The sequence below is a fragment of the Epinephelus lanceolatus genome, chromosome 11, assembly GCF_041903045.1.
Source record: "Epinephelus lanceolatus isolate andai-2023 chromosome 11, ASM4190304v1, whole genome shotgun sequence".
Classification (NCBI taxonomy): domain Eukaryota; kingdom Metazoa; phylum Chordata; class Actinopteri; order Perciformes; family Serranidae; genus Epinephelus; species Epinephelus lanceolatus.
Genome location: NC_135744.1, coordinates 10,938,387 through 10,952,553, shown reverse-complemented (window position 1 = coordinate 10,952,553; position 14,167 = coordinate 10,938,387). Strand labels below are relative to the sequence as shown.

At 38.4% G+C, this 14,167-nt stretch overlaps 1 protein-coding gene across 13 annotated transcripts in view; it reads right to left on the bottom strand.

The window, feature by feature from the left end:
• The window catches only part of LOC117267257 (RNA-binding protein Musashi homolog 2), a 311,435-nt gene that overhangs the window by 50,592 nt on the left and 246,676 nt on the right, over positions 1 to 14,167 (bottom strand). For all 13 annotated transcript variants that reach the window (XM_033643047.2, XM_033643054.2, XM_033643040.2 and 10 more), the window contains one exon: positions 6,982 to 7,056. In XM_033643047.2, coding sequence (XP_033498938.1) covers positions 6,982 to 7,056 — 75 coding nt within the window. The remainder of the gene's footprint in view (positions 1 to 6,981; positions 7,057 to 14,167) is intronic.

The window sequence follows — 14,167 nt, the reverse complement described above, 5'->3', positions numbered from 1 at the left end:
ACATTTCTGCTCATACAGATGAGCTTCCTATTCATGCATACATCATACACACAATGGAGTACACCACCACTCTCAAACCTCTCTTCTATATTTGCTACCACCACTGGCAGAAACTATACTGTACATAAATTACAGCACATAAACTTAACTTGCACTTATTGCTATTTTCTTTCTAGCCATTTGCATTTTAATATGCACGGTAAACACAAGGACCATCCTCTGTATACAGTTTTAGCCTAGGGTAATCTTTAAAAAAGAGTGCTCTCTGTTAGAGAGCAGTTCAACGTACTGTAAGGCTGTGATCAAATAAAATACTCCTTTAAATGTGGCTTTAAACACCTTAATCATGTGAGGTCCTCCAAACTAGACACCTCATGCTTTAAATGCAGCACATCTTGGGTTGTTCCCCTGGGGGCTGCAAGTTGAATAATACAATAGCACATTTATCAGCTAGCTAATGCTAATTAGACCGTTGCATGGAAACGAGAATAATGTACAATAATGTTCCTCATGTCCCGTCAGCTCCTGGTTTCTCTGTTTCTAGTGATACTTACACAGCTGTGTTTTGGGTTTAAAGCTACAGTAGGTAACGTTTATTAAAATAACTTTTTGTCCTATTTGCTGAAACTGTCACTATATCCTGACAGAAGAATATTAGACCGATAATTTGTGAAATGATCAGGTTCCTCTGGCTCCTTCTAGTGCTCCTAAAGGCACTGCAATAATCCACTGTTTTTTGTTCCTGAACAAAAACAACCAATCAGAGCCAGCAGGAGTTACTAACACATGTCTATCACTGCTCATGCACACACTGTTCTGCCAGCAACAGCGTTCATGGTAAAGACAAGTAAACAGAGGAAGACAGACAATGAAAAGCTTTCACTTTCACTCCTCCTGGCTCTGATTGGTTGTTTCATTCAGGCACAGTGGATTCTTGCTAATGCCATTAGGAGCACTAGGAGGAGAAAGAGGAATCTGATTTTTTTCCACAGATTATCTGTCTCATGTACGGTCAGGATATAATGACAGTTTAAGCAAATATGACAAAAAGTTATTTTTTATTATAGTTACCTACTGCAGCTTTAAGTCTGAACAAATAACATCCTATCTAATCCATTAGTTATCTTCATTTAAAATGTTAAGAAAAGATATGATCATCTTACTCTAGGTTTGATCTCCTCAGGCAGTTTTATTAACCTCTACTCAGATGGGATTGGAAAAAAACAGACATGGCATGAATTCATGGACAGTGTGAAATAAATGTAGCTTCTCTCAAAATGGAAAAATGACAAAAAGGATCTTAATTTCAACAAAACTTTTCCTTCTCTGAACCTATCTGAAAATCAGTGCCGTCCCACTGTTCGTAACTGTAGTATCTAGGGAACGGTGCGCTCTTTAATGTCTGATAGACTCAAAGTGAAGTCCTTTTGTACCTCATTTTGATTCAAAGATACTTTCAATTTTAGTCTGCTCTTTGTAGCCGGATAAATGTTAGCTCTGAAGTCTGATCATTTAAGTCAAGTTCTGTAATGCTGATGTGTGCTGTATTTGCATACTTTGATTTCTGTCTCAGCTGCCATCCAGGATGAGCAGAGCACTGTATGACACTGTTTATAATGGAATGGTTACTTTCAGGTTTTTTTGAGCTAATACGGACATTTCTAATAAGCAGTTGCAATTTTAATAAAACTCACTGAGGGTGTACGGCAGGGACACTTACTCGCTTTGCCAGGGGGCCACTTTTTTAATAAACAGACATTAATAATATTTATCAGTATATAAAATAAATACATTGCCTGTTTTTAACCTTTTTTTTTTTTAATAAACAAGCTCTATTTTGATGCTGTTGTATGCACTCTGGCACTGTATTACATTAAAAAAAAAAGAAAAATATTCCAATGTAAACTCATTTATCTTCAGTGTGAATTCAAAAATGACTGTCAGGCCACCCGGCACCTTACGTTGGGCCAGACTTGGCCCACAGACTGCAAGTTGAGTATCACTGCTGGTGTACTGTTTTTTCTACAATACTGAGAGGTTAGGAACATTATTTGTCATTTTATTTACATTTATAATGAAAAATGTAAAAAAAAAAAAAAAAGTAAAATGAAAATATTTACATTATATTTTTGATTGAGGAATGCCACTTTAAATTTGTCATATTAACAACACACCCTCAGTGAGACACACACTGATTCTACTGCCTGTGTGTTCAGCTGTATGTTCATAGGCAGCTGTATGTGGGCTCCACAGCAGAAAATGAACTGAAGCTACATGACTGACATGTCAACTACCTACCTTAGCTCAGCCTAAGTGATACTGATACCTACATTTACAGATATGTACTACCCCGACATTACTCTAAAGCTATCTGACAGTTTTATACAGGACACCTGCCAATTTTGTCATCTCACTATAACAGTGTATTTATTACTGCATCCAGTTGATGATAGTAACAGAGCAGCAGCTGTTAAAGGGTTGGTTCACTTTAACTGCAAACAAAGATATTTTCTCACCTCCATAGCATTGGGGGTGGCAGCACAATTCTCAGAGGCTGATATCTTTAAACCTAAGCAAATAAAATCTCACGTATTTCTATGGCTGAATACCAGAAGATATACAGCACATAGAAGAATATGATTTGATTGTAATTTTGGTGAATCTACCGTTTAAGTAGACTGGGAATGCAGGATGGCTTGAGCATGCTGCTAACTATTTTGTTCCCCTTTTCAGTAATGCAAATATATCAATCAGCTTGATTAACACTCCTCTAGGAAACGGGGTTTATCGCAGTGCCAAACATCACCTTTTTTTCCATCTTTTTGGAAGCATGTCCTGGGTGTGTGCAAAAGATTTCTGGGAAAAGCAAAGATAATGCTCAATTCAGAGGGAGTGACTGGAAATATGAAGATTCAGCAGCAACTCAAGTGTGAAAGTGTCAGAAATATTAGCATTATTTTCTTTTAAAATCACATGACGACAGCAGTGCAATAACACCAGTCTGAGGGACTGGTGTTATTCAAGAGTAAAGGCAGTAACAGCCTCAGCACAACTCCATAGGTCTTCATCTTTTACAGGATGTTAACATCCACATGGAAATGCAACATGACAACACTCACATATCACATTTCACATGTCACATTTGCATACATACATTACAGTCCCCACTGATTTTATTTGACACTGACAATACCACTGCTTGCCGTCAAGGTTCTGATTGCATAACAGCCCATTCTGAGAAAATGTTCTGACATTTTTTCATCACAATAGGATCAGACAGACAATGACTGTCACAGGTCATTGTGCATCACTCTGTTACGAGTCACTCGTTAGAGACGGGCTCTACTAACAAACAAATCACTGTAAAGCTGAAAGAAATGTGTTCCTTAAACATAGTAAACTATTAACTAATTGTATCCACTGATACAAAGAAAAGCTCTGATGAATGAAAAAAAAAGACTTCTTGTTCTTGTGATGTTGCAAATCATTTGTTACACCTCCTTACCATTTGTAATTCTGAGGTAATGGAAAACATTGCTGCCTTCTTGATTGTCACTACACATGCAGGATGCAAGCATAATGCTGAAACCATGCTGCCACGAGGTAAACAGTGTGTGATTACAGCAGTGAATATAAAGTACAGCTTGGAATTTAAAAGCTGAGCAAAAATCAGAGAAGGCATCTTTATGAAACACTTCAGTTCTCTTTCTGTTATCACTGTGAATACATTCTGTAATAGCTAAAAAAATAAAAAGTGCCTAAAATATGTGCAAAGATTATTTCTATACACAGAATTTCTATCCTTGAAGTGCAACCAAAAATTTGAAGATTTAGTAAATTTTATATTTCGTGAGGACCTTGTAATATTAACCTTGCAGCTGATTTTCCAATCTTGAAATTTTAAGCAAAATGCTGCTTGAATTTCTGCTGTGCAATTAAAGGTACCCTGAGGCTTTTTCTTTGCAACCAAACATGGTTTTGTTTCTTATAAAACTGAAGTGTGTGCAGGCTTGTTGTTACTCTACTGCAACAAACATTTTCAAAGCCTTCCGTGCATTTTTTGATGTTGCAAAATCTGCATTTTTAACATCATCAGTTTTTCCTGTTTTACTGGCACATTAACTGCAACTGCATTACTGCTCTCTGCTGTCTGCAGATGTGTCATGTATCTATCATGCCACCTCCATAGTTGTGGCATACATGTGCATCCATATAAATGTTCAGTCTTCAATGTTACTCAGCTAAAATATATTACAACACTTATCTATGTCAGAGAAACATTTCTTTTTTTAATGGCAGTTTTTCCAGAAAAAAGAACGTATATATTTTGCGGTGTTCCACAAGGGAGTTGCTTGGGTCCACTTTTATTTTCAATTTTAATAAATGATGCTGATGTAAATATGATTGCAGGCGACTCAACGTTTTTCTGTGCTTCATCAACTTTAGTGGAGCTGAGAGAAAATCTACTTGTAGACTTCAATGCATTACTCAATGGAAGAGAATTAACAAATAAGTATTGAACATTGTCAAAACTAAATGTACTGGATTTGGTCATAGGAATGTTCTTGCTAATGCCACTACACCCAATTTCGTCCATAAATGGGACATCAGTTGAGCACCCAAACTACTGGGTGTTAAATTAGATAATTAGCTTTCATGGATTGAATAAATTGATAACATTGTTTCCATGATGGGAAAGGGCATTAAAACTGGAGATCCAAACAACGAATAAAGAATAAAGACAGTGTTCAGTGTGCTTTCATTTTACTCCACAATTTATGAGTAGCAGTTATTTTCTCCCCCACAAAAAAATCTTACAGTAACTACTAGGTTAAACACACATAAATACCACTGTCTGAGTGTGCCCTTTAGGGAAATGCTATAAAATGTAATTGCTTGCATGGATAACTTTTCGACAGATAGAGGATGACCTGATTTACATCACAATGTGTGAAGGTCTCTAAGCACAAATAGTAATAATGTCTGTGCTGGAATCATTTTGTAAGCAACTCTTGGCATACAAATACAGACACATAGAAACATACTGTATGAGATCGATATCAAAGGCACTTTGTGATCAATGTTGGAATTAATTGGGAGTGTCACAGGGACCAGAGTGCTAAGTTGTCAGATACTGTTTAATAGCTGTTGAGCTGGTGTCTGCTTTGCATCTAACTGGCTGCACCAAAAGGCTGTCTTTTTTTTTAAACTATGGTTGTGTATATATCACATTTTTTAGGGTTTGTTTTCTACACTTGAACTCTGTTTCAGCTGCAGGGATGTCAGCTTTGGTTTCTCTTTTTCTGTGTATGTCTTATTGAGTTTTCTTACTTAATTCACTGTTTCATCACTGATCAATGTTTTATCACTGTTTTATCTTGACAATTGGACAATTGCCTTACCACTTTTTCCTGTTAACAGTGGACCCCTGAGGTTTACTGGGTGTAAAAAAGCCTTGAAATGCTGCCCACAATTTACGCCTCTTGGATCCAGCCTGCCTGGTCTCAGCTGCATTTATTTATAGGAGTGTTTCAGCGGGGTTGTGTACAGTGAGGGAAAAAAAGGCTTTGATCTTAAATTGAGGATGCTTTCCACATCTTAGTAAGGAAGGACACCAGTCAATATTTGGCCCGAGGTTATTTAATTTGGACAAGGAGTTTGATTCATACATTAAAAATTCCAATTACCCTGTCAAGAGTTGAGCGAGCCCAGAGGAGGCTGTTTTAATCATACAGCTTTATCAAACTCTTTAAATTGAGTTTAACATGGACAGGATCATACATTCTGCCTCGGGGAAGGTGACATCCCTTAATTTGTCCTAAACAGTAAACATTTTAAAAATCCATGTTTAACTAGAATTACTTATACGGAATAAATATTGAACACTCCTTTTCCTTTCAGTCTCTTCTCTCTCTTTCTGTTAGATCCAAGATCATAAACTTTTTAGGATGCTTTTACAGAATATGAAGAATGGATAAAAACACATTCTTAATGTCATGTTAGATGAATGCTGCACACAAAACAACCATGTACACTGTCAATCAGTTATCAAAAGAAAGGCTCATTGTACTCTTAAATTATTCCATTTTCTTAAAAAAAAAAAAAAAAAAGGAACAGACAAAAATGGCTTAATTCCCACATTTGTATGCTACTCATGTTCCCCCACATTGATGAGAAGGTGCTATTCCATTTCTTCTGTCAAATAATGTTGTGGTCAGGTATAAATCTAGCATGTGTCTGAACTGCAGGTGGTCACAGCTGGACCTCCTGTCTTACCATTCCTGAATCTATTTCACAAAGATATTACAGAGATCTGAGCTGCTGTCAGATATTTCCCATTCCGTCTTATCAGTGGAAGGAATGATGTCTGGCACGGCAAACAAAGTATGTGCAAAGTCCTTAAATAAAGCATGAAATTGATGGGATGCCTGTCTAAGTGAGGCACCGCGGAGCCACGGGCCCTCTTGCAGCAGACAGGTACAGCTGCTCACCTCCAGACTGCACGCCTCCCATTTGGACTCCCATTAAAGTGCCCGGCGCTCTGAGTCAACACTTTTAATGCAGAAAATGACTTCATTCATTTTCCATTACAAGAACCACGTTTTTTAAAATCTGCCTACACAAAGCGCTGCTTATTTTTCTGCTTCTCCACAGATGAATTTGCATACATTGGGCCGCTGAAGACGAAGAACTTCCCCCCATTTTAGACATTTGGTCATGGCAGTGTTCGAGGACGGGATAAAAAGGAGTAAGCAATTTACTTCACTATACGTCAGCTTTCAAAAGCTACTTGAGAAATCCGGACACGTAACATACTTATCATCCTGCAGATTATTTGGTGACTGACTTGTATGTTGATGAGCGCTCGTGTATGTGCGTGCATGTGTGTTCGTGTGTGTGCATGTATGTCTGAATGTGTTGGAAAGTGCGTGGCAGAAATCAGCTGCAACAATGATATTTTTAAAAAAGCCTTTAACTCACCAGGGAACTGGTAGCTGTAGCTGGGTGCGAATCCAGTGTATCCGCGGCCATACGTTGCCACAATATTAGGGTAACCTTTGACAAAGCAGAAAGAGATTAAAAAGAGATGAGAACTATTATATATAAATGTGATACACACACACAGACAAACATTGGAATATGACTACTTACAAATCCACTTTGAGAGAGAAGCAAATCTTAAAAGACTCCATTTTAAACTCTTGGGGATTCAGACTACTGAAGTGTTCTCATTTTTCAAGCAAATTTTAATGTTATTTGATACCCTGAAAAAAAAACTACAATAATCCACGTTAAATATGAGCCTGAAATAGTTAGGATTAAGTGTTACATTTCAGAACAGTACTTTCCATATACAAAGTGTTTATTATGTGTCAATCCTGCTTTGTTTGGGAGAAAAAAACTGTAATAAATAAGAAGTGATTTATTCTTATGCTTCAAGCCTAATAAAGAGGCGGCATGTATTTATAGCTCATAATGTTGATGGTAGATTGTCAACTGAAAAACATTCGCTGTGTGTGCAGTTTGACACCAAGCACCACCCTCAATCAATGGTCAACTGTCACAATTACATTAACATCTAATCTTGATCGCGCAGCTCTGGTTGCTTTTTCCTACAGGACATATTTTACACAATCTCTCCTTAAAGCAAGTTATCCTTCATGGATCAATAACCCGTTTAATCATATTAGATTTTAACACACTTAGGTACCTCGACAGGAGCCTCTGAACAGCTAATACAAAGTTTTTCTTCCTTCTTTTATGTAAGTGATCCCAATCATTAACTGGGGTTAGATTTTCATTGGGGTTGGGTATCAAGAACTGGTGCAGACTTTGCTGGTTCTTAACAGGTTGGATTGCAAAGCATTAATAACTTCCTGAACAAACAGCACTCCCCTGGTTCTTAACTGTCTCATTCATTTTCATTTTTTAATTCAATCACAAGTTCTCAGGCACTTTTATAGCTCAGTGTAATAACACATTATAGCAGGTGCCTTGAAATGACGTTGGCGTCTGTTTCTGTGCATCTCTAGCATAGCAGAGAGCTTTATGTGTTATTCTGGCTGATGGTTAAAAAGATACTGTGGGCATGGAAGTGATAGCTGCTCCTCATTTACACCTCCAGCGTGGCATTCATTTGTGTGTTGCTTTATTGTTTTAATATTTTACATAAGGTTTAACCAGCAATTGAAACTAACGTGTCATCTATGGTTAACTATCTCAAGAGTTACCAAGGCAACCAGTGTCATATGGAAATCATAAGCATGTGCTAAATGTGTTTAATCAACCAGACTGCTTACACAGGAACTACCTCTGAGAACAGCAACATTGAGGTGAGAGTTTTGCGCACCTTGTTTTTACCTGCAACACTGTTCAAATTAGCAAGAGCTTAGCTTCCTCAAATGAAACCTGACTCTATATTACTGCTCTAATTTAATTTTAATTGGATTGGATTTGTTTTTTTCCAAATATTAAAATGTGTCTGAAAAACATATTAACATGAATCCAACATATTAAAAAAGATGAATCGTCCTATTCATAATTCCCATTTAATTTACATTATAACATTGATGACAGGCCAATTATCACCCATAAGTCATGGTGCATCATGTGAGCTAGCTAACATTCCAAGAGTGTGGACAGCCTTATGAGCCACAATAGACTGTATTGTGACTTTTAAAGCAAGAGACACATCGTCAACCTTAAAAATCACCGGCGAAGCTTAAGTACCTAGCCATGCCACAACTGCTGCTGAGTTAGCAGCTACAGGCTAGCACAAACAAGATAGGACTCAAAAATGTAAGTAGTAGGGGGGTCCCTGTTCTGTCAGTCTTTCAGCTAAGAGGTCCTTAGCCTGAGAAATGTTGAAGACCCCTTATATAGGAAATACATAAAATCTAATTCAAATCTAATGTCCTGTCATCTGTGTTTTAAATTGTGTGCGCACAAGTTTTTCCATATTGCAATTTTGCATTTTTGTTGTGTACTGTAGATTTGGTGCCAGTTCCTGCATTTTCAAAGTCTGTGCAGTGTTGACAGTGCACTCAGTTTAGCAGCCTCTCTCTCATCATTCCTGCCATGCATTAAAGCTGAGTTATCAACTCTGTCCATCAGCATGCAGTGACAACTATACTGCCCTTCCTGATCACACACCTTTGTACAGCAGGTTTCTCCTTCAATGGAAGCTACTAAGCTAAGATCTCAGATATTTTTTTTTTAAACATTTTGTACACTTTGTATTAAAATGGGCTGCAGATGATTCAAATATAATCCATACATTTCATGTCATGTTCGAGGGCTGCACAAAATGTTTCTCAGGGCCACCACTGGCCCACGGCCTGCAGTTTGGGTAACTATGGAATACATCAAAAGCACCAGAAAATATTTATTAATCAAATTAGGCAAATTACAGTAGTGGTGGAACCTTTTCTTTTCATTTCCATACAGATTGGACCTTTTAACGTGATGTATTTCCTGTATGAAAGGTGACATATACATTACAATAATAACCAGTAAAATCAGTATTTCAATGAGAGATGCTTCACACAGTATGAGTACATACATCTGTGATAAACCAGTATTTGAAGCCCAGGATTAGTTGGTCAGGGTTACTATGTATACAGTTATGGTAAAATGTACCCACAGCCACTGAATTATAAAAGTTGATGTGACTAGAAAATGTGACTACAAACTGCCATCTGTAAACCAAAGTCAAAGTCTGTGTGAGGGTACAGGCTTGTTTAGAAGTTATACAGTCCCTGGATGGATGAGGAGTTACAATGAGGCCAGAAGAGGACCCAGTGTCACTAGAAAAATTTAAGAGTAGCAGATGTATTGTTCATCTGCTGTCATGATTCTTATTACAACCACAGACCCACCAGTTAATTAGCTGGACAGTTTTCAGACAGAAGCAGCTGTGGGCAACATATTGAGAAACGGGGTGTGAGGGAGCAGGCAGCTAGGAAGTGGGATGCAGACAAAACAAGACATTTGAGAAGAGTGGGTGGGCGAGCAAGTGAGCCTGCAAGAGTCAGTGAGAATTTGAACACCATCAAAGGTAATGTAAACATAATTAACCCTCTAATTATGGTATATGTCTCAGTCTTTATCCGTTTTCCTCAAGCTATTATCACCTTCAACCATAAGTCTGGACTAAATTACCTAATAAGAGGAAGTCCTTTAGGCCAGGAATGAATAACTGGAGCCAACCTTGATAACTCTTCCTCACTGTGTGTAAATTACACCTCAGAAACTGACCTTGGAAACCTCTTTCAGGCTTTTGCGTCGTCGGTTCTTGTTAGATACAGTATGTACCAGCCTGATAAATTTGCTGTAGTCGCAGCTGAATGTTTAGATTGTAAATTTTGGGCTGCTCCTATAGAGAATGCAGACTAATAGAGCTTATATTAAAGCGATAGTTCAGGTCTTTTGAAGCAGGTTTGTAAGAGGTACTTGTGCATAGTCAGTGTATTACATATTGTAGATGTCTGTTGTAACACACCCAGTTTAGATAAACAGGCTGGCGTACCAACAAGGAAGACAAGCCATGTACTACTATGAATGGGGTGCAGCATCAAAACGTATTTAAGCCACCTGAACTAGAATTACTGCCTAGGGGTTGGATGCCCCTATGCAACAGCCACGTTACAGCTACAATTTGCATCCATGTCTGTGAAAACATAGATGCTTCACACATATCTTCCCCCCAGCAGCAAAACAATTAGCACAGTGTTAAGGTGGGCAGGCAAAAATTGTGTCAACAATTCAGTATCTGACCAAACGTCTCCCCTTCTGTTCCTGAGTTATGGCCATGAATATGGCCAGAAAAGTGTTTTTGCAGAATATTTTGATGTCAGAGGGATGCTGATCTTTAATCTTATAAAAATAAAATGTCATAACTTACTCATTTTATCCTATCAGACATTTGTGTGAAATTTTGTCATAATTTGTGTATGAATTGTTGAGTTTTTGCCCAAAACATGTTGAAGTAACACTGACCTTGACCGTTGACCAACAAATTCCAAATCAGTTCAGTGTTGAGACCATAAAGACCTTTGTGCCAAATTTGAGAAAATTCCCTCAGGACACTCTTGAGATTGCATTCATGAGAATGGGATGGACTAGGGCACAGTGACCTTGACCTTTGACCACCAAATTCTGAACAGTTTAACGCTGAGTCTTAGTCGATGTTTGTGCCAAATTTGAAGAGAAGAAGTGTACCTGAGATATCATGTTCACAAGAATGAAACGGACGTGGTCACAGTGACCTTGACCTTTGACCTAAGACCACCAAAATCTAATCAGTTCATTGTTAAATCCCAGTAGATGTATCTGCCAAACATCCACTTGGATGTTTATATTGCATTCACAAGAAAGGGAGGTACATTCATCTACATACATACGTGCAGACATAAACATGAACGGATGGAGAGAAAACCTCAAAACATTAAGGCTCTGGCCACAGCTATTGCCGGCGCCGAGGCATAAAAATCAATATCAGTTTATGTGTATGCTATATTAAAAGAATTTTTACCACTTTACCTTGCCCTCAGACAGCTCGTTCTGACAGGAGAGCTGTCGTTAAAGCCACCAGACTCCACTGACATTAATTTAAGCTTGCTGAACATGGGAGCTGAAGGTCCACTGCTGCCTCGATCAGTTAGTTAGTTTGTGTTACTGTGTGACTTTAGTGAATCCAGACTAACCCTTTTTATTGCCAAGGTCACACAATAACACAAACAAAATAACTAACAGAGGCAATGGTAGACCAGCAGCCCCTGTGTTCAGCGATGTTAAATCACTATTTTTCTCAGTGGAGTCTGGCTTTGACGTGAGCAATAATCTGGCTTCAGTTCCCTGTTGGAAATTACTGTCTGACAGCAAGTTAAAGCAGTGAATATATTCTAAGTATAGTGTAACGTAAATTAGTATTAAGGTTTTCTTTTTTGGTGGGACTTTTTTTTTAGATTACTGACCCCCCCACTACAAGAGATTCCTTTGCTTCTATGTCAGACTCCTGTTTCTCCAAATTAGGGCCGTGCCAACTGACATCTACTGTAGGTAACACTGGCTATGGATAAGTACCTCAAATAGCCCCACTTCAAAGCATCCAAACTATCCCTTTGAATACAACTAGATGACATATTTCTAAATAATAACTGTATAGAACATTTAGTGTACGGAGCTAGACATTTAAACATTTTGTCCAGAGGCGGCCTGTATACACTTGTATGCATGTGTCTGCGGCACGAAGGCTTCAAAACATATTTTGCATGGATGCATATTTGTGTGTGTGAGGATGTGCGTGAGTGTATGTAGGCTATGTGCATGTGTGTGTGTGTGTGTGTGGATGTGGGTGTGAGCATGTGTGTGGATGCTCTGTTCTGTATGCCTCAGAGCCTGTGCCAGCTGGAATCAGAAAGGTTGACCTTGGTCATAAATATCTAATCAGTGTTTGCTGTCCATGAAAAAGTTCAATTTATTCCTGACCCAATGGGAAAATGCCTCTCCCAGACCCTCTCCCCGTCTCTCGCAGACAAAAAGAAATGCAAGTCAGAGAGGCAGCGAGAGGAACCTTAACCTGGTATGGATAAAGTAGGACGGAGGCTCCGGCAGAAAAAAAAAAAAAAAAAAAATCCTCCATCAGCTGCTGATGAGAAGTCATCACCAGGAAGTTACAGATGGATAGCTTTCACACAACCCCTCTTTGTTTGTTTGGTCTGAAAAGAACTGTGATATAATACAATGAAAAGCTATCACCCACTGCAAAATATTGGATATTATGTGTTTGATACTGTCTTACTGTCAAACAGAATAAATGCCAAACTGAAATTGTTGGCTTAGATACCACGGCTCCTCATACTTCCTTATTTCAACATTTTCTGAAATGGCAAAACCACTTCCCTTGTCTGATGTACCGCATTACAATGGGTTTCACATTACTAACCGGAGAATTTGCAGCAAGATGCGTGCACCGAGTATATGAGGAGAGGGCTATAAAGAGGAATATGAAAGTGTCGGGAAAGTAGATTAAGATACATGCTAAGTTAAGCTACTATCTCATAAAACCCTTAGTATGTGCATACCAACAAGAGAGTGGGAGGAAAGAAGAAAGAAAGAAGAGAACCCACTGTGTTTCCTACCATTTCACTAAATGAAGCCTGCCACTGGGTCTGGCCTGGTGGCGGCCTCTTAGTGCTCTTATTTGCCTTATTAATATGCATGCTAATGTACCTATTTTATGGCTCAACAGTTCTGATTCACTTTAAAATCAATTATCCATCTGGTACACCCATACCTCGCCCAGGCTCAAATGTGTATTAATTTCAGCAAACATACATCGGGCACAACACAATAAAGATAAATGCCTCGATTAGAGGCGGTAAACAAAGGAGCTAGGGATGGCTTTAATGAGATTTGGCACAAAAGGAGCTTACACTTTCTTAAATAATGAGCCTAGGGTCCCCTTTTTCTAAATGCAAATTATATAAAGGAATGTTTCGCTGTCCTTGTTCCAATTTCATTTAGATAAGAGTGTCTCCAAACAAGTTGGCTGTTAATATTCTCACATGAGCACATCACTGCCTTTCCGCCTGCCGTCTCCCAATGGAGGGGAAGAGTGCTGTCCTCTTCACAGACACATTAGTCTGTAATAAGTTCTGAAAAGTTCACTGTGCTTGTTAAATACTTCTAACAGATGAGATGGAACTGAACGACTTAGATAGAGCTGACAGAAGCACTTGGCCAATCTTATCTACACTTTTAGTACAAACAGATCTATAATCAGTCGCATAGCAAGGTCAACCCTGGAATAACCCTGACAGTTTATGCAACTGTATAAATATAGATGGATAGTGAATATATGGACACAAACATGGATAGATAGCACAGGTAATTGTTTTACTGTCCCTTAATTGTAATCACAGCTCTGGTTTGTGACCATTTTTTCAAAGAAAATGCAAAACAAGCAACATCTTACTGCATCGACCTTCAAAGCCACTTTAAACGTTGCGTTACCTGGTACAGATAAAAATGCATGACTGTGGTTCTGCACCTGCTATGAGAGGGAAGGGGAGGGGGATACTTGCACGGTAAAATGAGTCTCTTACAATCAGCTGCATGTCTCTTTTGCTTTTGAAGAAAAAAAATAAATCTTTTATGTGAGGGC